Source organism: Tinamus guttatus, unplaced genomic scaffold, assembly GCF_059628265.1.
Source record: "Tinamus guttatus ecotype Peru unplaced genomic scaffold, ASM5962826v1 Tinamus_guttatus_pri_ptg000287l, whole genome shotgun sequence".
NCBI classification, from domain to species: domain Eukaryota; kingdom Metazoa; phylum Chordata; class Aves; order Tinamiformes; family Tinamidae; genus Tinamus; species Tinamus guttatus.
Genome location: NW_028288821.1, coordinates 4,608,822 through 4,631,226, shown reverse-complemented (window position 1 = coordinate 4,631,226; position 22,405 = coordinate 4,608,822). Strand labels below are relative to the sequence as shown.

The 22,405-nt window shown below is 55.1% G+C and overlaps 1 protein-coding gene across 1 annotated transcript in view; it reads right to left on the bottom strand.

Moving 5' to 3' along the window:
* The window catches only part of SLC16A2 (solute carrier family 16 member 2), a 40,147-nt gene extending 19,115 nt beyond the window's left edge, over positions 1 to 21,032 (bottom strand). The window contains exon 1 of the mRNA XM_088527498.1: positions 20,555 to 21,032. Within this exon, the coding sequence (XP_088383624.1) occupies positions 20,555 to 21,032 (478 nt within the window). The remainder of the gene's footprint in view (positions 1 to 20,554) is intronic.
* Positions 21,033 to 22,405: the final 1,373 nt, after the last annotated feature.

The window sequence follows — 22,405 nt, the reverse complement described above, 5'->3', positions numbered from 1 at the left end:
GTAAAGATAACAACGGACACAGCTCTTCTTGTGGTCTTGTCAGAGGAAAGAGAAAATTGGTTAAAAGCAGGTTCTGCAAAGCCATTTACTGTGCTGTCAAACATCTCCCGCTACACCTCACCGAGCCTTATCCAGCAAATTTATGAAAAACAGAAAAGTTCCACTTTAATTGGTGAAAATTCCCTCCTCCTACATGCGGAGCTCCAATCTGCAATTAGCCTTTCATGTCAAACGATGTTTATTCCTGATAGAGTTTATCTTGGCACAAACACTCGCTCTGAAATGTGCACACATTTGAAGGCTCAAGCCCTGCGTTTAATTCTTTAGCTGCTTGTTAATCCACATTGTTCCCAAGCCCCTTTTCAAAACACACCCACAGCGAGAATAAAGATTTAAAAAAAACAGAAAAAAAGATCCTCCCGAGTCAGGAAGGGCAGTGGCGAGGGCTGAGCATTGCTGGCCCTGTCCTGCAGACCCCGTCCCGCTCCCTGCAGCCTCCGAGCCCCTCGTACCGCCCGCCTTCGAGGGCAGCTCACAGGAACCCGCTTGCCAGTGCCATTAGCCTCCTTGCTGCCAAAAAGCAGGCGCTTAATCCCAGTTCTTTCCATTTTGCACTTCTTTTCTAATATTTTTTCTGGCTCCTAAGATCTCTCCCTGTGCCATTCAGTTCACCACCCCAGTGCAAACAAGCCCCCCTTATTCTTTCTGCTGGATTTTGATGGGTTGGTGAGATGAATTAGCTCATGAAGGGGTCTGATGAGTACCTAAACTATCCCAAAGCAAGTAGCAGGGTGGGGAGGACCACAGATCTTCCCACCCCTCTTACCCTGAGCAAAGGAGGCAAAAGTGGAATTGCAGCTAAAGACTCTTGATTGCTGCCTTAATGTTTAGCATTTTATATGTGTCTGAATTCCCATCACCCTCCCTAGCATGCAGGGAGGTGGCATGAGCATGTCACCTGTGTAAGCAAACGGTTTTTCCCCATGGCAAACCCCACGAGACAAATCCTGAGCAACCTGCTCTCAGCTGGTCCTACTTTAAGCAAAGGACTGAACCAACAGCCTCCAGAGCTCCTTCCAACCTACACCATCCTGCATTGCAGTGCCTTCCCCACCAAGCAGTCCCAGGCACCTTCACCAACCGTTGTCCAGTAAATTAAGAAAGAGCAGGAGGAGAAGGGCCTTAAGAAAGTCCATAGACCAAGTGAGGTCACGTGCTGCTCCAAATTCTCAAGCTCAGTACTTTGGGTGATCACTTTTCTACCAAGAGAGGGGTAGATAACATAGCTCCCTTATGAAATGAAAGGGAAAGCAAAGCTTCTTCACCATGCTCAGTGCATACCTCAGCCATACCTGCCTTGCTGCCTGTAACTCACTGGAAGTGACCTGGACGTTTTTGCCTTATGGAGAGATGAGCACATGTTGATCAGTGAATGGCCATGGCTTCTGAACAAAATGCCTCCCTGTGCAATCACTTGCAGTTTGCAAAGTCCGTTAAGAAAGCTCAAGTTTCCTTTCCCTTCTGCCCTTTTGCTGCCCCTCAACGTTTCCAGCTCCTCCTTTTTGGGAGTAAACGGTGAGCCCAGATTTCCCTGGGGCTTTCGCACGGGCCCTGCATTCCTCACGAGCTCAGTGCCACCCAACCGAGAGCGCTGCTCAAAGCAAGGCCAGACCTTGCGATGCCTGGCATGGTCCAGCTCGCCGCCTGGGCTAGCGTGCTGCCTCAGCAGGATGCACATTTCGGAGAAACGGCTCATGCAGCTGCAGTGGGACAGGTCCCAGAGCTGACCATGCTTCGGTAATTATTAACTGCACTGGCCTGACCCCGTTACTCCCAACGGTCCGAGTCAGCAGTGTCCCCAGACATAGGCTGCTGCTTGTTTGAAATGTCAAGCCTGTAGAAAAGCCATGACCTGAGCAAACTTCACCGCGCTTTGCCTATGATTAACCTTTCTTCCCAGCGCCAGCGAAACAGCTCAGCAGTTACACCCAGCCGCTTCCCACGCAGTCTGGCCTACCTGCATGTGCAAGGACTGTCACCCCTGGAGAAGCGTGGCCCTCCTGCCACCCACGACAGCGCTGTGGTGACACTCCTCATGCGTCATCTCATCCAAATTGCCACCGTGGCCAGCTGTGGAAGGTGGCAGACTAGTGTCTCTAGTTGCTGCAGCAAATCCTTGCACCACTGACACAACTGGGAAGAATGGGAGCAACTGGTTTGGAGGGTGAGGTTTAGGAATTTGTTCCATTGCTTTACCTCCCATGTGGAAATCATCTTTCCGGCATGGTCATTCATCCAAACCCTTGAATGCTTTCAGGCTGCCTGTGTAATCATGCTTTGTCCTAAAACATGCAATGTTTCCTTTGCACAACATCTTAGGCCACAGAAGACAGTATAGAGCTGAGAAAGGTTGGAAAACCATTGGAAAAAATCCCATGGGTAAAAGGCATCAAACCAGGCACCTCTGGAATTGCTGCAATAAGCAAAACCGACCCATTTGCAAACAGGGCAAGGCTGATGCAACGCGGCAGGATGGAGGCAGGCGCCAGCCCGGCTCGGCCAGGACACCCAACCAGCCCCAGGAAGGCGCCAGCCGGGCCCGGCCCAGGACCAAGACCGGAAAGCCGGGTTACGATCCCAACTCCAGCCACTGATTCCCAGCAACGTCTTGGGCAAGCGGCCTCACTGACACTCATCTTGTGGAGCCTGTAACGCGGGGCTGAGATGAGCATTGCCCCTTTTGGGGGGCACCTGAGCCCCTCGAGGAGAGGACAATACCAGCGGCTCGGTTCTGGGAGCCCCTCGACACGTCCGCGGGAGCCCGTGTGCTGCACAGCAGATGTGGGAAGCTCACCTGCGCTCCAGCTCACTGCCAGCAAACCCACGCAAATCAGTTTTATAGCATTTCCCTGGAAAACAGCAGCTTTGCTTTCTTTGTGATACCCTGCCAGAAAGCAGAGGTCATGGCTTCCTTCCAGAACACATCAGAGAAAATGGCAAAGCAAGCTGCATCTCCCAGGTCCTGGCTGAGCCAGGGCAATGAGAAATGGGCCTTGTTATGTTAAGGTCAGTGGTTCATCTCTCGGCCAGGTGCAGCATATGCTGAAGACACTGTACAACTCTATGAGCAACTATTCCTAGTGCAAAGCCCAGCATCGTAACCTTCATCGCATCTACATCTGTCAGCTGGCGAAACTACAGCCAAGCCCCCTGCTACAGCACGGCTGCAGAACCTCAAAAATCTCCAACATCACTGCAGCAGTGAAGCAGAGGGGAAGGCACTGGGGGAGACACAGCCCTGCCGCAGCTTGGGCAGAAATTGGGAATGTGGCTGCCCACCATCCAACCGCATTTCCTGGCCACTGCCGCTGGGGCGCATGGTGGGGTCTCCCTTGGGGACTGCAGATGGTGGCCCCAGACTGCTCCATCCCTTGGGGAATGAGCAGACCCCTTCTAACTCCCCTTTGCCCACCAGGAAACCCAGCCTTGTACTGCCTTTGAGAATGCACGGAGTAGGCTGCTTGGAGGATGGAATGGAAAAGGATGCCTCTTTTCTTTTCTGTCCCAAATTCAAAGAGGCAGCAAGGTTTCCCTCCTTGCCAGACCTCTCCCAAGCAATTTTCTGTTTTCTATTAAGGGAAAGAAGAAACCCTTCAGCTCAATTCCACATTCTTTCCCACTACAACTCCCATAGACTCTGGGAACATTACACAAAAAAAGGAGTATTAAAAATCATCCAACCTGCTTGTCCATGATATAGTGAAATACATACTGTCAGGGAGAGAAAAACAGAGCAGGAGATGAGAGGGCCAGGAAAGGGAAAACAACACCCCCCAGTTTGCTCTTAAATCTTCTGCACAAGAAGTTTTTGACCCAAGTCGCTGGCACGAGAGGGATTTATCCCAGCTGAATTCATTCCATTTGCCAGCTAATAATTAGCTGTTAAATACAGCAAAATAATAACAAAAAATCTTTTTCTTTTTCTTTTTCGTTTTCTTTTTCTTTTTCTTTTCCTTTTCCTTTTTCTTTTCCTTTTTCTTTTTCCCAAAGGGAAAACAAAGATGCTGGGGAGAATAAATGGAGGTGAAATCCTGCATTGCTCACAGATGCATGAAGATCTTTATTCCCCTTCTGGCAGGGCACTTGACAACCTTCCCTTTCAGTTAATTAAGGGATATTTGGAAAGAGGAACACTTCCAGCCCCTTGCCAGCCCTGCCCATTGCCTAAGAGGCCCACAGTGTACTTGAGAATAAAAGCAGGAGGCCCTCAAGAGTCAACTCAGCTCCTCCTTCTGTCCCTGGGCAGAAGTGGACAGCCCAGACCCAAAAAGCACCATTTTTCAGACTTTCAGGTGCCATTGCAGCACCTTTATGTCCTGTCCCACTCTGGATCGCACTAAGTCATCCCTGGCAGCCCTTTGTCCTGCCTTTTCTTAGATGCTTCTGGTGGCGGCGGTTTCAAGCCTTCCCTAGACAACCTTTGACAACATCCAGCTACCCATGCAGGAAGAAATCTCCTGCCCTGATGCCTAACCAAAATATTCCTCGTTGCATAATTTAAATGCATCACTTCTAACCTGCCTCTCACTGGGCAAGCCCAATACTTTTTGTCTTTTCAGCAACATTTACAGAGCTGAAGGCAGTTAGAAATCCCCTTCCAACCTCCCTTCTCTGGCAGGACACCCCAAGTTCATTCTGCCTTGCCTCTCTGGCCATGGTTTCTGGGTAGCTGACCATTTTTCTTTCCTCAATTCCTTCCAGTTGGCCCATGTCTTTCTCCGTGGGTGGTGCTCAATGGAGACACGTCTTTCTCCATGGGTGGTGCTCAATGGAGACACAACAGCCTGCTCCTCAGGACCAGTCCTATAGCAATAGGCTTCTCATGCCCTGCATGTGCCTCCGTTGCACTTCCCTGCGGATGGTTCATTTTTTTTCACTGCAGTGCAATATTATTGACACATTGATCAGCTGCTGCTCTCCCATGCACCCAGCTCCCCTCCAGAGGACCCTTTAATAATTAATCGTCCCTTACCTCATTTCGTTGACACTCTCCACACAAGTGCAATACTTTGCCTGCTTCTTGTCAAATCACATCCCATTAGCGATATGATCACATCCTATTTGTAACTGAGCCATGTCTGAGAGTTGCCAAGATCATTTTCGACTCACATCCTGTCTCCCAATGTGCTTACAGCCCCTCTCCATACAATTCAGCCAAGTCGTTAATAAAAATGCCTAGCGTAGAAATGCTGCTCTGGAAAGTTTTCCCTGTACTCCTCCTTAAAACCTACAGCAGAGAGCATATGCCCCCCTCAAACAATTAATTCTGAGACCTTCCCCAAGTCCCAGACACTGTAGCCAAGGCTTTGTAGATGACTTGGATATCTAGACTGCACTATTGCACTTCCACTGATTAGAAACTCAAATACCCAGAGGGCACGAAAGCTGAGATATCGTGACATAAAGTAGGACTTTCAAACACAGGAGAGACACTGGATTCAGACCCAGACTCCAGACCTCAAGTGCTATCCATGCAGCGTCCCACTGCAGCCAATCCTCCCTGGTGGACTTCAAACTCGTCTCCATAAGCTGAAATACCTGCTGGTCTGCCAGCACTGCATGGAGAACTCAGAGCAGGAGCATGTGGGAGGGCAACATCCCTCCACCCTGAGCAGTATCTCGCTTCCCGCAGCTTCCCAAGTGTGCTCAGGGTAGACATGTGGCATGGAACAGTCCCCTGGGCCGGCGACAGCACTTGACAGAAGATGGGACTGAGTCATACACGGAAATTTGCCCTCTTTAAGATAATGAAACTTATTCAGGGATATATTTACATTTGCATCAACTGGATTGTTTTTTTATTTCTCTAACCAAGAGCACAGATTTCTCCTGTATGGACATCGCATTCCTGAAATCCACAGCCAAGCCCTACACTAGGGCTTGGAGGCCACAGAATGCCTGTCTGCTTTGGCTTTCCAGGCTCCACCACCGTGACATTCAGCATCCTCAATTTCCTCTTTTCGCACAGTAGTCTCCAAAGAAACCTCACGTTGGCAGTGCCAGGAGCAAATTGGTTTATTTTGGGCCACTTTTCAATAAAAAGCCTGTAAAGACACTTCAGAAAAAAATGCAGCCAGAAAACTCCCAGTTAATGAGTTGCAGCTGCAATGACCCCAAACCACCATCGCCCTGGCTCCGTGGTTGGCTGTTACTCTGCACAAGCAGGACGGCAGCCACCTGGCTGCCATGAGCCTTTCCTTTGGATTATGTTGAGAAAAAGGGAACCAGCACAACATTTTTGCCAACGATAACGAGTTTGCTGCCGGGGTGCACAAGGCATTTCAGTTCCCACCTCTCCTTCCAAGCAGCGCAGAGCTTGGAAACCCTCCACGATTCAGAGCCCTGTCCAGAAAGAGTTCTTGCGTTGGGATGCTCACATCACATTAAGCATCACTGAAACACCAGAGCAAATGCAAAAAACAGCCACTTTCATTTTACAGCCAGTCCAGGGGCAAGGTCCATGAGGGCCCTGACATCCTGCCCCACTCACCAGCTTTCTCCCCCAGCTAACCCAAGGAGAGCTGCCTTGCAGACAGAGTATTATCAAAATATTTCAGTTATGTAACTTATTTGCTTACAATTAACGAGGCCCCAATTTCCCTCAAGACGAGCTCTGCCCAAGAAAAAAGGATCCATGTGTCTATAAATATGAAAGGAAAGTCGATGCAGCCGCAGCTTCTCCTCCCAGCGCTTTGCAAAGGGAGGCCCCTCTCCAGCCTCCGCGAGGCCTCTTTTAAGTTGTTTTGCCCCCGAGCTTCACTCACAAACAAGGTAACACCTAGTTTTATAGGACTGTTACGTGTGGGCTCTAGGCACAACTTTGCAGAGCCTGCGCTGGCAGTGCGTGCACCAGAGCTGGACCAGGACACATCCCAAGGAGCCACTGTCATCCAAAGCCACCCAAGCTGCACGGTGTAAAGAGCTGGGCTCTCTTCCTGGCCGCCAAGTTTTCTTCCAGAGAGTTTCCCCCATCTCTGGAGCAAGGAGCCTGCTTGGATGCTCCTCCTGAAGCCTATTGATGGGGAGAAAAAATCCCCAAGCTATGCAAGACTCATGTGTTATCATTAAACCAAAGAGCCAGAGGCCAAAAGAGGGGTGAAATATCCTTGTGGTTTTAATCTCTTGTTGTTTCCTTATATTAAAGCACACATTTCAGAACACCTGGATATCCCAGAAAAAATACGCCGCGCTGCAATTAAGCAAATCCGATAGCTGAAAGAAACCGAAGCGCAGCAATATGTATTTTGTATTATTTGCATGAAGAAACGGGTTGTACCCCTTTGCCAACAGTGTGTTACTTCTGGCTGACCCAAGCTCATTTGAAAGTTTTTCAGACGCCCAGTGGAGCCGGCAGCCACCGGAGCACGCCGGGGGAGAAGCCGCCGGCCGGGATGCAGCTTTGCCTGGCAGGACGGCACCCGGCACCGGCTCCGCCGAGCGCTCCGCGAGCTCGCGACGGACCGCGGACACCCACCGCCTCCCGCAAAGCCGAGCGGCCCCGGGACGGTCGAGACGAGGCTGAGGGAATGCCACATCCCTAAATTCATGAAGATACATACAGTATGTATGCACACTCCCACACATGTACGTGCATGCATAGATGTGCATCTCTGTAGTGCCTATATCCATATGTGTGCGTGCACACATATGCATATATACATATATAGATATACATGACGTGGCAGCCCGGGGGCTCTGGCCTACACGATGTCTGCACGGAGAGCCAGCAGCACAACGTTCAACGAGAGCGAGGGGAGGTGGGGACAGCAAGGTGCCAGCGGGTGCCTCGGCCACAAACCGTTTGGAGCCCACGTGAAACATTAATGCGCTTCCCTCGAGAGGCACCCTCACTTTTTCTGCATCAAGGGCTTCCAAGTGTCATCGGCAACAGAAAGGGAGGCCCATAAAGTTTCTGTGGGTTTACTCCATAGATTTGGCAATCCTCTAATTCCGACTCAAAAGCCATACATCTTACTGCCATTGTTAGGGACCATCCTCTTCCTTGCCATGAAAATACTGCACTTCTGGGGTGGGTGCAAGAAAGAGCAGGCAAATCACCCTGTTTCAAAACACGTCAGACCTGTGATTGATACTGGCCCAGCCCTTAAGCTGTCGTTTGTCTTGCTTTCAAGTCAATTATCTTCAATTTCTCATGCAAAGTCAATGCATCCCCCTGCATCTAGGGGCAAAGGAAAGAAGCAAAGCCAAACAGCTTTTTGGAGGCATTAGCAGTGCAGGAGATTGCAGCAGAACAGGGAACACTGGCTCAGCCCAGATCAAGTGAAACCACCTGTCCCCTCCTCTTCCTCTGAAAGGGCGAGCGTGTCTTCCAGCACAACAGATGTGAGGATCTGAACGTAGGCATAGAAAGTCTGCCTCAGAAACTCACCCCAGCCTATCACTTGGCTGGCTATCAGCAGCGTCACAACCAGCTGCTGAGACATATTCGGTCAGTCACCAGCCATCGCCTCTGTGCTGCCATCAAGAAAGCCATGCTGGTGGAAAGGCATCTTCTGCCTTTGAAGGATTCACAGGCTCCTGCTGCCTAGACCAACATCTCAGAGAGAAACACCAGACACGGGGTGGTGGAGAGGAGTAATGACTAGAGATGAATGCGGCGGTACCAGAGCAGCCCATCACCCAAATGGGGGTGCAGCAGCCCCTGCACAGGGCTTGGCTTCTCCAGCATCCATCACCACCAGCCTCTTCATGCAGCCTAGCAGGAGCGTTCAGGCTGCTGGCTGCAGTCTTGCAGAAAAATACCTCAGCCTCTGCAGTGCATCCCACTCCCAGGGAAAGGCTACACCGACAATTTTTGGTTTATAGCTATCTAATGAGGTGTCATCAAATCAGTCGGTGACTGCTCGTGCACTGGGAGAGGTCTCAGCTGAGTGCAGGACGTTCCCACCCGCCCGCGCTCTGCAGCAGCGCCCGGGGCAGCTCCCCCGCGGCCGCACGTGACCCAGAGCTGAAATCGCCTCCTTGTCCTCAAACAAAGCGCACGCGCTGCCCCACGCTGCCGCTCGGGATGCCCGGAGCAAGACCTCCGCCTCCGGCTGCATCCCTGGAAGGAGGCCAGGATGGAAGTGGAGACAGGTTGGCTTCTCTGCAACAAAAGAGACGGACCGCTGCCCTGACCAAGGATGGACACTGTGACGCTGAGATGGCAAAGAGCATGGGAGCCCATGCAGCGAGGATCTCCGCAGGGCAACCCTGTGTTCAGCGCAAGTTTGACTGGGCCACAGCACTTAAGTGACTCAAGGACCCGGAATGGCCACGGAGGTGCAAAGGAATCAGTGAACGGAAAAGCCTAGAGGATCCGCGGCCAAAGTGAGGAGGCCACGCAAGGCTAGCAATGACCCCGCCGAAGCCACAGGGCTGCAATCTTGGTGATTGGGTGGAAAGGAAGGCTTGGAGCTGCTGCAGGAACTAGGGCCTTCACCAGGACAACGCTGTCCAGCACAGCTCCAGAGGAGGCTGTTGAGAGGGTCTCCTCCACGGCTCTCATTCACACCCAGTGACACTCACAAAGACACCTAGATCAGCCCATCTGCCGCCTTTTGGGACCCTGTGTGTGGCTGAGCAGCTTTGGTCACAGCTCAGCACAGCTGCAGCTGGGACTTGGGAGCCTCCTGCGCTCCAGGACAGCTGCTCTGTCCTCGTGGAACATGTTAGAGCTGAGCTGGTTGCAGATTATGCGACAGGTATATATATATAGAGAGAGAGAGAGAGAGAGAGTGACATGTCTAGATTGATAATGAGACTGAGACCAGCTGCATCTGGCTTAACCAGTTTGATCATCGGGTACGAGCCAAAACTTATTCATTCATAAGAAAACATAAAAGGAGATTGACTCGTCACCAACCCTGACTAATGGGGAAAACCACCACCAACCTCCACCTCGTGAGCCAACTATAATGAGGCAGCTTCTTAATCGCTCTCCTCAATTCGAATTTCCAGGAAGGCTGCTGGGATGGCAGACCAGAGAGTGGTCAATGAACTTCTGTGGGCACATCTTTGAGGCACGGCTTAGCAAAGGCCACCCCATGTCCCCGACAAGGGACTGAGCTGCACTAGGAAGGCTGAGCTGGCTTGGCACAACCCAGGGAAGTCTCCCCTTGCTGGGCCCTGGTCTCTGATGGCAGCATCTAGTCAGAGAGGCCACTCCAGCACCTGGTCCTCCCAGTTCGGAGCTGAGGAAAACCAAGAGCCGCAGGAAAACCACGCCAAGCCGGTTATGTGGAGGCACCAAAATACCCACCTACCCAGACTGACTTTGAAGAAGCATAGCTGAAGGGGCTGTGAAATAAGTAACAAAAAAGAACAGACGTGCTAAAAATGACAATAGTTAGAAATGATGGAAAATCACTGGGCAATGTCTCAGCTAACTCCTGAAATTTGGAACAATAGCTTTAGAGGCAGAGGAACTATTAAAACCCCTCAAGATGTTTCTTTTCTCGCTGCCCTGCCTGTTTTTATTGTTTCAGCAGCTTTTGGGGATTTTTTCCCCTTTTTCATCCTACACTAAAAGTCTAAACAAGGATCTCCCTTGAGCGGAAAGAGCTCTCAGCCACCACTTCAGAGGAGCCCTCTCAGCCTGCCTCTCCAAGCAGCCTATTCTCTTCATAGGGCAGGAATTGCTGCTGGCCTCCTGCAAGTCCCTCAGATGCTGGGAAGCTCCTGGTTTTGGGATGCATCTCCTGGATGGGCATTTGCTCAGTGCCCCAGGCAGGGAAGCCAGTTGTCTGCACTGGCTGCTGAGCCACAAGAAGGATGGGGCGAGGGGAATGCTGCCCAGGGAGAGGGGAAACTGAGGTGCTGGAATCATAGTCTGGCAAACGAGGTTTGGCATTGCTAACAGAGAGTTAATCACCAACCACAGAGTTCACATCAGGACCTGAAATACCTTCTCTTTGGAGTTGTTTGGTTGATGAGCTGAAGCGGGGTAGAGTTGAATGGCTTAAAAACATAGAAAAAAAAATTTAAAAAACATCCGCTGTGGTGTTACCTTTTGGCATACATTCCATTTTACAGGAATCTATTGCCTTGCTTTGTGTTTGCCTAGCAGCAGCTCCATGCTGAGTAGCTCCCTGCACCCCTGGAGCTCACGGTACTGGAAAAGGGGCATCCTGATGCGTTGATCCCTTTGGTGATGATCCCCGTAAAAGGGAGAAGTTCCCACATGTTGCATGTTGAAACCCCACAGAGGCTGGAGGCCTGACAGCAGATGCTTCATCTACAAGGGTCATTGACTGCTGTGGGACCTGGGTATGTGGCAACAAAGATCACACATTTTGAGTGCATTTTACTGAGCATGGCTGGGCTGCCCTTGGACTTTTGCTTGGCGGGATGGATTCAGTGTGGTCTCTTCTAGACCAACACTGTCCTCAGTGCATCTGCCCTGCCCTTTGAAATGACGGCTGTCCCTTGAACCTTGGCCGTGGCCTGCTGTGTTTGCAGACAACCGCGCGGGCCGGGCCGCAGGCTCTACTGCCACCCACGCAGTCCCAGACCTTGAAAAGGAGCCCTGTTCATCTTGCCCACATCAGGAATCACGAGTTGCCTTTAAAGCAGAGTTGTAAGCCAGGAGCCACCCCCCCCCTCCTCTAGGACTGCCCAGCCCATGGCTGGTTTCGCAGGATAATGGCATAGTTGGGGCCTCTGAGATGGTCCAGAGGGTTTTGGGTATCTCTAGAGAAGGAGATACTCTTACTTGCTTCTCAGCTTGGAAGGCTTGACTTGTCCATTCAACAAATCCCTGCTTCCCACCATGCTTGAGAGGGCCTTGGGGTGCTGGCTCCCTACCAGCTCCTGGCCAGTGCAGACACAAAGAGCCCAGCAGGGCAGCAGGACACTCGGGAACACTGCAGCGGGCAAGGAGCTGCTTCCAGGACTGGCTGCAGCCAGACTTATGGCCCACACAGTACGGCTAAACGGGGCTTTGCTCCTTGAGGGAGCTCAGCCTCCCGCTCATTATCGCTAAGCTCACAAGCACACGCACCACAGCACGAAACCCGCCACGCAGTGCAGAGAAAGCTCGAGGAAAGGAACGCCCGCTTCCGAGCCGGGTGCTGACCAGTGCAGGGACAATCCTGCTGGTGTCCACATGTCTAGGAACACGGCACAGCTTCCAAGGCGCTCCCCAGGACACGCGCAGGCTCGCGCCGCCCGGCCCCAGGGAGGCAGCAAGAGCCCTGTAAGGCCTCCCGCCCCCGCAAGCCGAAAAAAAGAGCGCGTTGCCGATATTTCCCCCTTGGCAAGGTTCTCCCTCGGCAGCGCGCTCCCGTTATTATCCACTGCAATTAAGCGATAAAGCTATAATTGCCTTATCTGATGGAGCCCGGCAGGGCAGCGAGGCGCGGGCCAGCCCCCGCCGTGTTTGCACAAGCATCCCGGCTTCGGCTTATGGGTGGACGACGCATTGCTGCTGCTCAGTTTAAAGCCTGCTTATCCAAAAGCCTGTTCTCTGCCCAAATTGCGAGCCTACAGTCCAGGACTGCTCTTCCCTAGGGAACCCCATTTCCACAGGGCTGGTGGCTATTGCACAAAGTGGCAACTCGGAGCGGATCTACCTGTGAGTTGTGGACAAGTTGGAGCCCGGCGTCCAGCAGCGCCCGGTCCGAAACGATGGGCTCTGGCCTCTCGGTGCCCTGCTGGCTCTCGCGGCTCCGGCAGCCACAAGAAAGACCCAATGCAAATAAGCCCGCACGCTGCCTTCCCCTTGTAATAACCCAAGGTGTTACCAGCAACACCATTACAGATCTCTATCTCCTTGCGAGAGCTCCCAATTTGTTTTTCTTGGAGATCGCACTGCGTTTTATTACAGCTGACACCATAGAGGCAAAGGAGATGCTCTGGGTCCCGAACAAGAATATAACATTTAAACACTCAGTATTATTTTCTTGGAAACAGTCTGCCTTTGACTTTAATTAAGCTCTCCGCAGGCTTGCGAGCTCGGCGTGCTTGGCTCCAAGGCAGGTTTAATCCCAGGCAAGTTCTCCCCACCCGCTAGAGCTCCCAGCTCCTGTTGTTTACATAAAGCCTAAGAAAGAAACGTGCTTTTGGGAAAATATGGGGATTAATAGCTGGTCAGGGAGCAAAAACATCTTACCTGCTGCTGTCACCTCCTGAGTGATAGTTAGGCAAAGAGGTGGTGACCTGGGACTGATTGCAGTGGTGCATCCTTGGTGGCAATGCACGTGTGCATCCACAGCGGCGGTGTGCCCTGGGTGTGATGCATCTGCAGCCGCGATGCAACCACAATGCAGCCGCAGCAGCAATGCATGTGTGAGCACAATGCATCCCCATCATGATGCACCCCAGGTGCAATACAGCCATAGCTACGATGCATGTGTGAGTACAACGCATCTGCAGTGGTGATGCACCCTGGGTGTGATGCATCCGCAGCAGCAATGCATGTGTGGGTGCAACACACCCAAAGCAGTGATGTGCCATGGTTGCAATGCATCTGTGGCAGCCTTGCTCCACGTGGGGCCAAACAAGGTACCATCAAGCAGGACGGATAAGGACACATTGCATCTCGCTGCTGGAAGTGGCCACCCAAATCCTGCCCACAAGCAAGCCAAAGGGATTTGGGTTTTGCAGCAAAATTGCCGGAGGCAGAAGGGTGCGATCTCCCTGCAGCACCTGGCTCTGCCCCAAACCTCCCGTGCGATCTGCAGCTCTCGGCGCACTAGAGCCGCAGCTCTGCACAGAATAAACAAAAAAACCCCGTGCGCTTCAGCCTGCTTGGCTCTGGAGCTCGAAAAGCGGCAGTGAACAAGCAGCGACTCCGACTGAAGGCAATTTGTACCCGCCGAGCCTCCCGCAACCTCTCCGGGCTCCAGGCTCAGCTCTAATATCAATAATTACACCCCCTATGGTAGAAGCACATTAGGATGATTGCAATGTTAAGCCCTCAAAAGTTGGGAAATCCCAGAACCAAGCTTGTCCGGGCAACCTTAATTCATTGCCTGGTGCATATACATTATGTAATTACAGAAGATCTTTAATCACATGCTACATTTCGCAGAGGACCCGATGCAGATAGGGTTTGCTTAACACCCCACCACGGCACTTTCTGCTCCCCTCGCCCACCCACACTCACTTGCAGCAACCAGGTACCCAGGACTACAGCAAGAGAGCAGAGGTTTCTTGCAGGGCTTCACATAACCCAGATGGCAACGAGCTCCTGCAAGCAACCTCGCGCGCTTGGGTTGCTGCCGCTTCCCCCCCAGGGCTGTTGGATTTTGCCTGCATGGCCACCTGCAACTGGCATTGCTGCGCTGCATGCTGCAAGCCCGCGGCTCCGAAGGGCTTGCAAACAGGAGCTCCGCGCGGCCCGGCGCGCACGCACGGCCCCGCTGCGCCACTCCCGGGCCATGCGCTCGCGGCACCTGGCAGGACCTGTTGTGCGAGGTGCCCGGCAGCGATTTGAAGCGCGTACAAATGCGAGCGTGTTGCAGCAATTCGCCGCGCGCGTCATGCGGGTTTTGCAACCGCCCCAACTGTCTTGGGCTGGAGGAACGGAAACAGCCCCGAGTGAACCGGGCTCCCCCCGGTCGCACGCGCGCCGAGGGCCCGCACCAGGAAGGGACCACGCTAAGGCCGACGGCAACACCAGCCATGTCCGCCACCACGCGCACCTCCTCAAGGGCTCCGTGCCAGAAGGCAGCATCTGCTGCCGGCGAGGGATGCACTCATCAATCCTTCTAGGAAGAGAAGGGAAAAAAAAGGAGGGCTGCAGCCAGCACAGCGCTTTGGCTCGTGTCTCATTGGCATGAACAGCCTGGGAGTGTGCATGGTGCTCTTCCCCTCCATCTCTAGGGCATGAAAACCCAGGAAAAGTGATTTCCCCACAAAAACCACTGGCTGGGAGATGCCTTCTCCTCCTTCTACAGTAGCACTGGGCCGGGTGCTTGGCCGCATCCCACAGCCTCAGGTAGCCTGAAAAATACCTGCTGAAGCCCCTGCACCTGCTCAGCCTGCTCAAGCAGATGGAAGATGTCCTGGGCCCAGGAGGTGATGGGGAGGCCATCAGGATGACCATAGGATTTTGGTGAAGCCCTTTCTAAAACTCAGGGGACCTGTTAACTAGCTCTCCTGGACGCTAGCTCAGTATGGACCAAACCCCAGGGGTTTCCAGACAGGCCATCATGAAGATGGAGACAGGGAAGCTGCCTCCAAACACAGCTGAGCTCTCCTGCACCTCATATAAGTTCCAGCACAGATGCACTGCCAGTCTCAGTCATTGACATGAATTTAGCCCAGCTCTGGCAGGGATCCCGAAGAGCCACCAGAATGAGAAAGCAGAAGGTTACAGAGGCCCTGTCCTCCGAGGGTGCCAACTGGGAGCGCGAGCTCCCAGCGCAGAGCACACATTCCTGCAGAGACAGTGGCTACCAGCAAGCAGCTCCCATGGGATTAGCTCCCCATTAGCGCTATAATATCCCTGCATGTTTACTGCCACCCATGCCCCGAGCATTAATTTCCCCCTGCTCACTGCAGGTTACCAGAACAGGCTCCAGACATTCCTTCGGGGACTTTCCAAAGCAAACGGCCCTGCTGCAGCGCGAACACAAGCGGCACGTGGTGTGCGGCGCGGGTGGGCTCCCTACATCACGTTGCTAGCTACAAACAGATGGCTGCACTCCCCCAAGATCCAGGTTATTCCCCTTTCCCGCAGCTCTCCCAGAAAGCCTATGGGTGAGTGCACAGCGGGCAAGATGTCTGGTGCCCTGGGTTCTCAGACTCATGGTCACTCATCATCTCATTTGGGGACAAAAGCTCCTAATGGCAAGACACGGAGGAATGCAAGTTCCCCAGTGAACCCGCTGGGGAAGCCCAAAGCCTCCAAAGACCCCATGCAGATTTTTGCTGCTCCAGCGTCGGCCGCCGCCGCACCACCTGACCCGGCGCAAACCCTTGGTGCTCCACATCCCCGACCTGCCTATGGTGTGGTGGGATGATGACTTCTCCTCCCACCTGCCCTATTCTCCAGGCACACAGCGAGACTGAGCAGGGCCACCTGGCAAGTCTTGGAAATTCCAAGTGATTTTTCCAAGGCGAATGCGAGGCTCGTGCAGCAGCCCAAGCCCGTGGCACAGAGATACCGCAGTGTCACTCAGCACCAACCGGCAGCGCGATATGGAGAGCAGGACACGGCCACGGGCAGAAGTGCTGCCCCGAGGAGACAAGCGGCGAGGGTGGCCGCAGAGGCACGAGGCAACACCCACGATCGTCATGCACGAACCATCTCACTCAACTGGAATTGCTCCCAGGGCACCGCAGCAGAGATCAGCAGGGCTGGTGTCTCCTTCCAGGTAGAGGATTTCACCTAACCAGACGGTCCGGGTCTATTTTAAGGTCCTACAGCTCAACTGTCCCGAATCGTTTCGCGCCGTAGCATTACTTGGCCTGCTTTCTGACGGCCAGGATATGCCATCTCCAATGTCCCCTTCCCATGTCACACCCTTCCTCAGAAAGACCGCCTGTAAAAGACATCTGATTTACACCGCCACTCCTGGTGCCGAAGTCTCGCTTCGTCCTGTTGACTTGACGTATTCCTGGAATTCCCTGCGAAGGGAAAATGAAACCACTCCTCCGCTTCCTGCTCTGAGGCACTTCCACTTTCTGTTAAATCCCCCACTGGGTTCAGCTTCACGAAGCTGCACCAGGAATTCTGGGGGCCTTTGGAAGGGGAAACGAAGTGATTTTTGAAGAAGACTTAACCAACAAACAACAAAACAGAGCCTAAATTTGGCATCCCCCAACTATGGGCGCTTAATTTCAGAAGTCTCACCGCGCGCATGGGCAAGGGAGAAAGTGCAGGGAAAGAGTCTAAGAAACAGGCCAAAATAAGCAAGAATTTCACATTAAGTGTTAAACACAGAACTTTTCATTTTTTTTCCGCTGCTGTCTGGAAGTTTCTGAAAAGGCCAAGATGGGCTCAGCTCACAGCCAGGTTATTTTCCTTGTTTTCCTGCAACAGCAGCGAGAGAAAAGGAAGCTAAAGGAATGGGAGAGGCCTGTGACTCCTGGATAAGCAGGGCAGGAGAGACCCTCCAGACCCTCTTTCCACCAAGCAGAGCAGGATTTCCGGAGCTGCCCCTTCTCCAGGGTGATGTTCAGCAGGAAATGCGCTGGTCGGATCGGGGATGCAAGGATCTCCGCCAAGGCACCTGGGATACGGGTGCCATGACCAGCCATCACTGCGTGCAACTAATTATGATTAATTTACTTCCTTGCTCCGTAGGGTTTCCCTTCCGAGCTCACAGAGATCCCAGAGAGGCCACCAGGCTCCAGTGTGCGCCAGCCCCGGCTTCTCCTCCTGCCCTCGCAGCGCCACCGTCATTACCCAAGCGCTTTCCTCCTTCCAAGAAGCGGCCTCCCTCCTTCCTCCTGAGCCTCTCCCTCGCCCCAGGATGTTTAATAAAAACACGGAGAGGCCGCAGTACCTGGGAGCCTCTCGGTGCTTGGCAGGGACGAAGGGCCCGGGCGCAGGGCTTGGCTGCTGGAGCGCAGGGAAGGCAGAGCAGCTCCAGGCTCATCCCAACCCACTGCTCAGAGCGGCTCATCCTTGGCGGAGGTGGGAATTCCTCCTCTGAGGGGCAGAGCCGGGAGGCATCCAAGCTGAGAAGATTGCACGGTGGGGAGAGATTACTGCAGGAGGCGCCGGATTAAGAGAGGCCAATCCTCACCCCGCGCGCTCTCCTGCTCGGAAGGGCCGCGGAGGCGAGCGCGCTGCCCGTGCCGCGGGGTGACCCATGTGCCGGGATGCGTGTTGATGCAGCCAAAGGGAAGCAGGGCCCATTCAGGGCCAGCGAGCGCTTCCCAGCGTCACTCCACACCTCCTCGCTGCAGCCGAGCCCTTTTTTTCCGGCCCGGCGCTCGTGTGCATTTCCCTCCCAGTGGTGGCTTCTCCCGCCGATCCCCCCCCTGCCTAAGGAAAACAAACCCGAAAGGACAGCGTGTGCCTTGAGAAAGTCCTGTCCCCGGCTTCACGCTGCTCCGGGCCACGGGCGCTGGTCACGGGCTCGCTTGTTTACATGCGCTTCGCAGTATATGTCTCTAAACAAAGGCGCCTATGCATTGGACGTATTGTTGCGAGCAGCTTTGTTTGCACAGCCTGACCCCGCATCTGAACTCGGCGGATCCTGCGGGCCGCGAGATCAAACGCGCTAAAACGTGACCCATGCAAACAAGAAAGCGGCTCTGATAATTATAGCCGGGCGCTGGGGTGTCTATTGTTCGCTCCAGGCCGGCACCCGCGCGCACAAGCGGCTGCTCCCAAAGGGATGCCCAGAGCGCGGCCTGCGCTTCGCCTCCCAAACCCCTTCCCAGGCAAAATCGGGAGCGCAACAGAGAGACCCGAGCCGAAAGCCTAAGGGAGCATGGAGGATGAGGGCACAGTGGGATCTTTGCAGGAGGCTGGCATGCTTGGAGGGCGGCTACGATGCCTCCCCGCTTCGCGTTTGCGTGCAAACCACTGCCGGCGGGGAATTATGCAAGGGAGCGGAGGGAGGGCTGGCAGTGACGGAGCCGCCCCCGAGCTGCACGGGCGCTGCCCTCGGCTCCCAGACAGGGAAGCTGCAGCCGGAGATTAATTCCTGCTACCGCCAGCCCGGCGCATATGGTATCAATCACGGAAAGCAGCCAGGGAGCTCAGCCTCACTGCTCAGGATGCTCTTCCCGCTCACAGGAATATGATAAACCCACTGGGCCAGGAGTGCGTCCAGCACCCTGTATCCATGTGAGAAGTCTGGACCACTTCTCTTTTCATCCCCTCTGAGGTCTTCTCCCAGAGGCATCCAGCCAAGCTCGCATCCTGCATGGTCCCAGGGCGAAAGCCACGGAAAGGGCACTGTGCGGGAAGAGCGGCAGGAGCAGTCAGTGCTCGCGGAGCCGGGAAGTGGCGCTGGCAGCATGGCACAGGGCACGCTGAGCTAACGGTCTCTTCCCTAGGCACCCAGACCCAAGCACGTGTCCATCACGGAAGCGATTCACGGACCCGGCGCGTGCTCACCTCGCGCGCCTACAGCCACTCGCTTCAGAGGTCTCCGCACCATCAGTAAGCGGTCTCCAGAGCAAGAGGCAGATGCCGACTCCTACAAGCACTGTCTTGGGCACGTAGCCTTCAAACCACCCAAACTTCACTTGCTTAATTTCTTTTGTTACAACTGTTGCCTTTGCAGAGGTGCCTTGGGCTGTCTAGATACGATCGCGGAGTGCAGGAAACAGGCAACGGCGTGATGAGTTTCCTGGAGATCTGACACACATGCACACACCTCATGCACTCCATCCATTGCGGCAGTGAAAGCTACCCATGTGTCCCCAGCCATGTGTCCCCAGCCCCGCTTCCCCATTAACAGTGTCACACAGTGAGCACTCGACCCTTGAATGCAGTTGAGCTCGGCATTCATTTTATCTGCACACATTCATGGCTGCAGCAGGTGAGCAGATGTGTTGGGAGCAGAAGGATCACAGGTGACTCTACCTTTGATGGTCCCCAAAGTGACACTTTCCACCACTCACGCAGCCCTTCAGGACCACTAGCCTCCCCAACTGCTGCCAGTACCCCACTAAAGCAACCCCAGTCGCAACGGCTCATCCCATCCCAAAAAGCAAGGTGGGTTTTCAACACGAAGATGTATGAGATCTTTCTGTGGAGAGGAATACAGCACAGGAGCCCAGGACCGTCACCCTGGCAGGCTTAAGGACCTCTGCCAGCGCCAGCTGAAGAGAGGAGTCTTTGCAGGGAGCAAAGTCCCTTCTCCATGCCCAGCACAGCCCTCAGCTCAGCCAGGCTCCCTAGATCCTACCACAGCCAACCGCTACGCACCGTTTGCAACCCCCTTGCCTTGTTAAAGACTACCAATATCGTGGACACTGTGTGAGCACACGCGGCTCACACTGCCAGGCTGCACCTCCACAACCCAATGGATGTGATTCCTGGGAAGAACATGTGCAAGACAGATGCTCTCCCTGCAGCCGTCCGCAAGCACGGCTCGGTAGATAAGGCAGAAATAGAGTTAAGAAAAAACAAAACAACAACAACAACAGCAAACATATATATATATATATATATATATAAAACAACCCAGGTATCTCCCTCAATCAGTCGATTTGAATTATTACCCCCTCTCCAAAACATGAGGCCGGACTCGCTGTAGGCACGCTTTTCAGATGAATTACTTTTAATTGACTGCAGAGTAGCTCCGAAACATCTGATACTGTTGTAGATAAATATAGCAAGGGCGGAGAGGGGGCAGGGAGCAACCGCCGTTCAACGCATCCGAGCGGCAGCCTGCAGCTCGGCAGGGCCCGCGCCGCCGGCGGGCCAGGCTGCTGGGACGTGCAGCGCAGCCCTCCGCCTGCCCGCGGGACGCGGTGCAGGTAGCGCTGCTGCTGGAGGCGGGCAGGGGTGCCCGGTTCCCTGAGCACCGGCCGCTGGGGTGGGTGCCCTGTCGGGGCAGAGCCCCTGGGAGCCGCTCACCTGTTTTGAACTCCAGCGTGGGGTCCTTCTCGTCCGCGCCCAGGTCGCTCTGCAGCATCAGGTAGAGGATCCCGAAGGAGTTGTGGATGCCGAAGATGGAGCCGTTGCACCAGGTGGCGGCGAACACCACGACCCAGCCGAAGCCGCCGTCGGGGGGCTGGAAGGGCGCGGCGGCGCCCGGCGCGGCCGCGGCCCCGGCCCCGGTGGCGGCCCCGCTCCCGGGCCCCGTCTCTCCCTCTCCCGCCGCCGCCTCCTTGTCGCCCTTGTCGTCCGCCGCCGTGTCGCGCTGCGCCATCGCGGCCGCGCTCCGGCCGCCGCTCGCCGCCCGACTGCCCCGCAGTCGGTCCCACATGCCCGCCGGCCCCGCTGCCCGGCCCCCCCTTCCTCCTCCTCCTCCTCCTTCTCCTCCTCCTCCTCCGCCTGCCGCAGCCGCGGTCCCCGCCTCCCCTCCGCCGCCTCCATCCTCCTCCTCCTCCATCGCCGCCCGGCCCCAGCCCCGGTTCCCACCGGCGCCGAGCGCCCCCCGCGCCCCAGACCCGCCCCGGCGCTCAGAGGCGGCCCCGGGCCCCGCACCGCCGCCCCCGCCGCATCCTGCGCCGGGCGCAGCCCCCCCGGGGCGGGTCCCCGGCGGAACCGCCCCGCGACGGGACCGGGGCCGGGACCGGGGCCGCCGCTTGGCCCACGGCGGGCGCGTCCCGGGGCCCCCGGCGAGGGAAGCGACCGCCTGGGGCCTGCGCTCCCCGCTCGGCTGCTGCTTGGCTCATGGGAAGGGAAAGGGGCTCCTGAGGAAGCGCTGGGGGAATGCAGGGACGACCAGAGCTGGAGCAGCGCGTGGCTTCCTGCTTGCAATGTGCACTGACGCGGGGGGACCTCCTAGCCCACCGCGGACAGGTGCTCATCCCGCATTTTGCCACCCAGACCAAAGGAGGAGCTGGGAACAGGCCAGCCAGGTAGTGCCTCGGAGCCTCACAGGGGATCCTGCTCGGCTTTGTGCAGGTTTGGCCCGGGCAGCGTTCACCTCGCTGGGATCCTGTACCCGGCACCGTTTTGAGTGCACTTTGGCAGCAAGCGCGGGAAGCTGGGCTTGCTCCCAGCTGCTGAACCACGGAACCAGGAGGGCCGAGGGGTTCCCACCAGGCCCCTGGGTGCCACCGGAGCGAGACACGAGCTGGGGCTGCACCAAATGGCCTGGTGACAAGCTGCTCTCCAGCCTTATCTCTGTCTGGAAACCCCTCTCCCTTCCCTGCTCTTCTAATAAATAATTGCAACTCCAGCGCCATATCAAAGCCTTGCTTCTAACGTGCTCGCGTTGTTTGCACTCTCCGCCGTGCCAAGCCGAAGCTGCGATTCCTTCCTTACGCCGGTGCCTGTGTCAGTGTCAGATTCCTATCGGAGGAAAATGCTACATCCCGGGCTGGGTGAGCAGAGCATCATCCCTGCCCCTAGGGGTGCCTTGCAGCAAACCCGCTCCTGCCACGGCCTCGCCGCTCCAGGGCTGCCTTTTTCTTTCCCTTCCTCCGGCCGAGTCTCCTCCCCGGATCCCGGCTCCAGCACCAGGCGGCTCCCCGGGAGCTTTGGGAGCATCTTCCACTGCCCTCTGCCGACACGAGCCAGAGCCACTTGCAGGCCCTGCTGCTGCCTGCACGATGTAGCTTTGGGATGGATTTTTATTAATCGTTCCTCCACACGGCGGGATGCTGGATGCCACTGGCTTGGAGGCCCATTCCAACCCCTCGGAGGAGGACTGGGTGCCCCAGCCCCGCCGGGCCCTGTTGCAGCTTGCTGAGCAGCAAAGCCATGGGGCTGAAGAACAAGTGAAGCACTGGGGGTTGGAGGCCTAGGTCAGGGCCA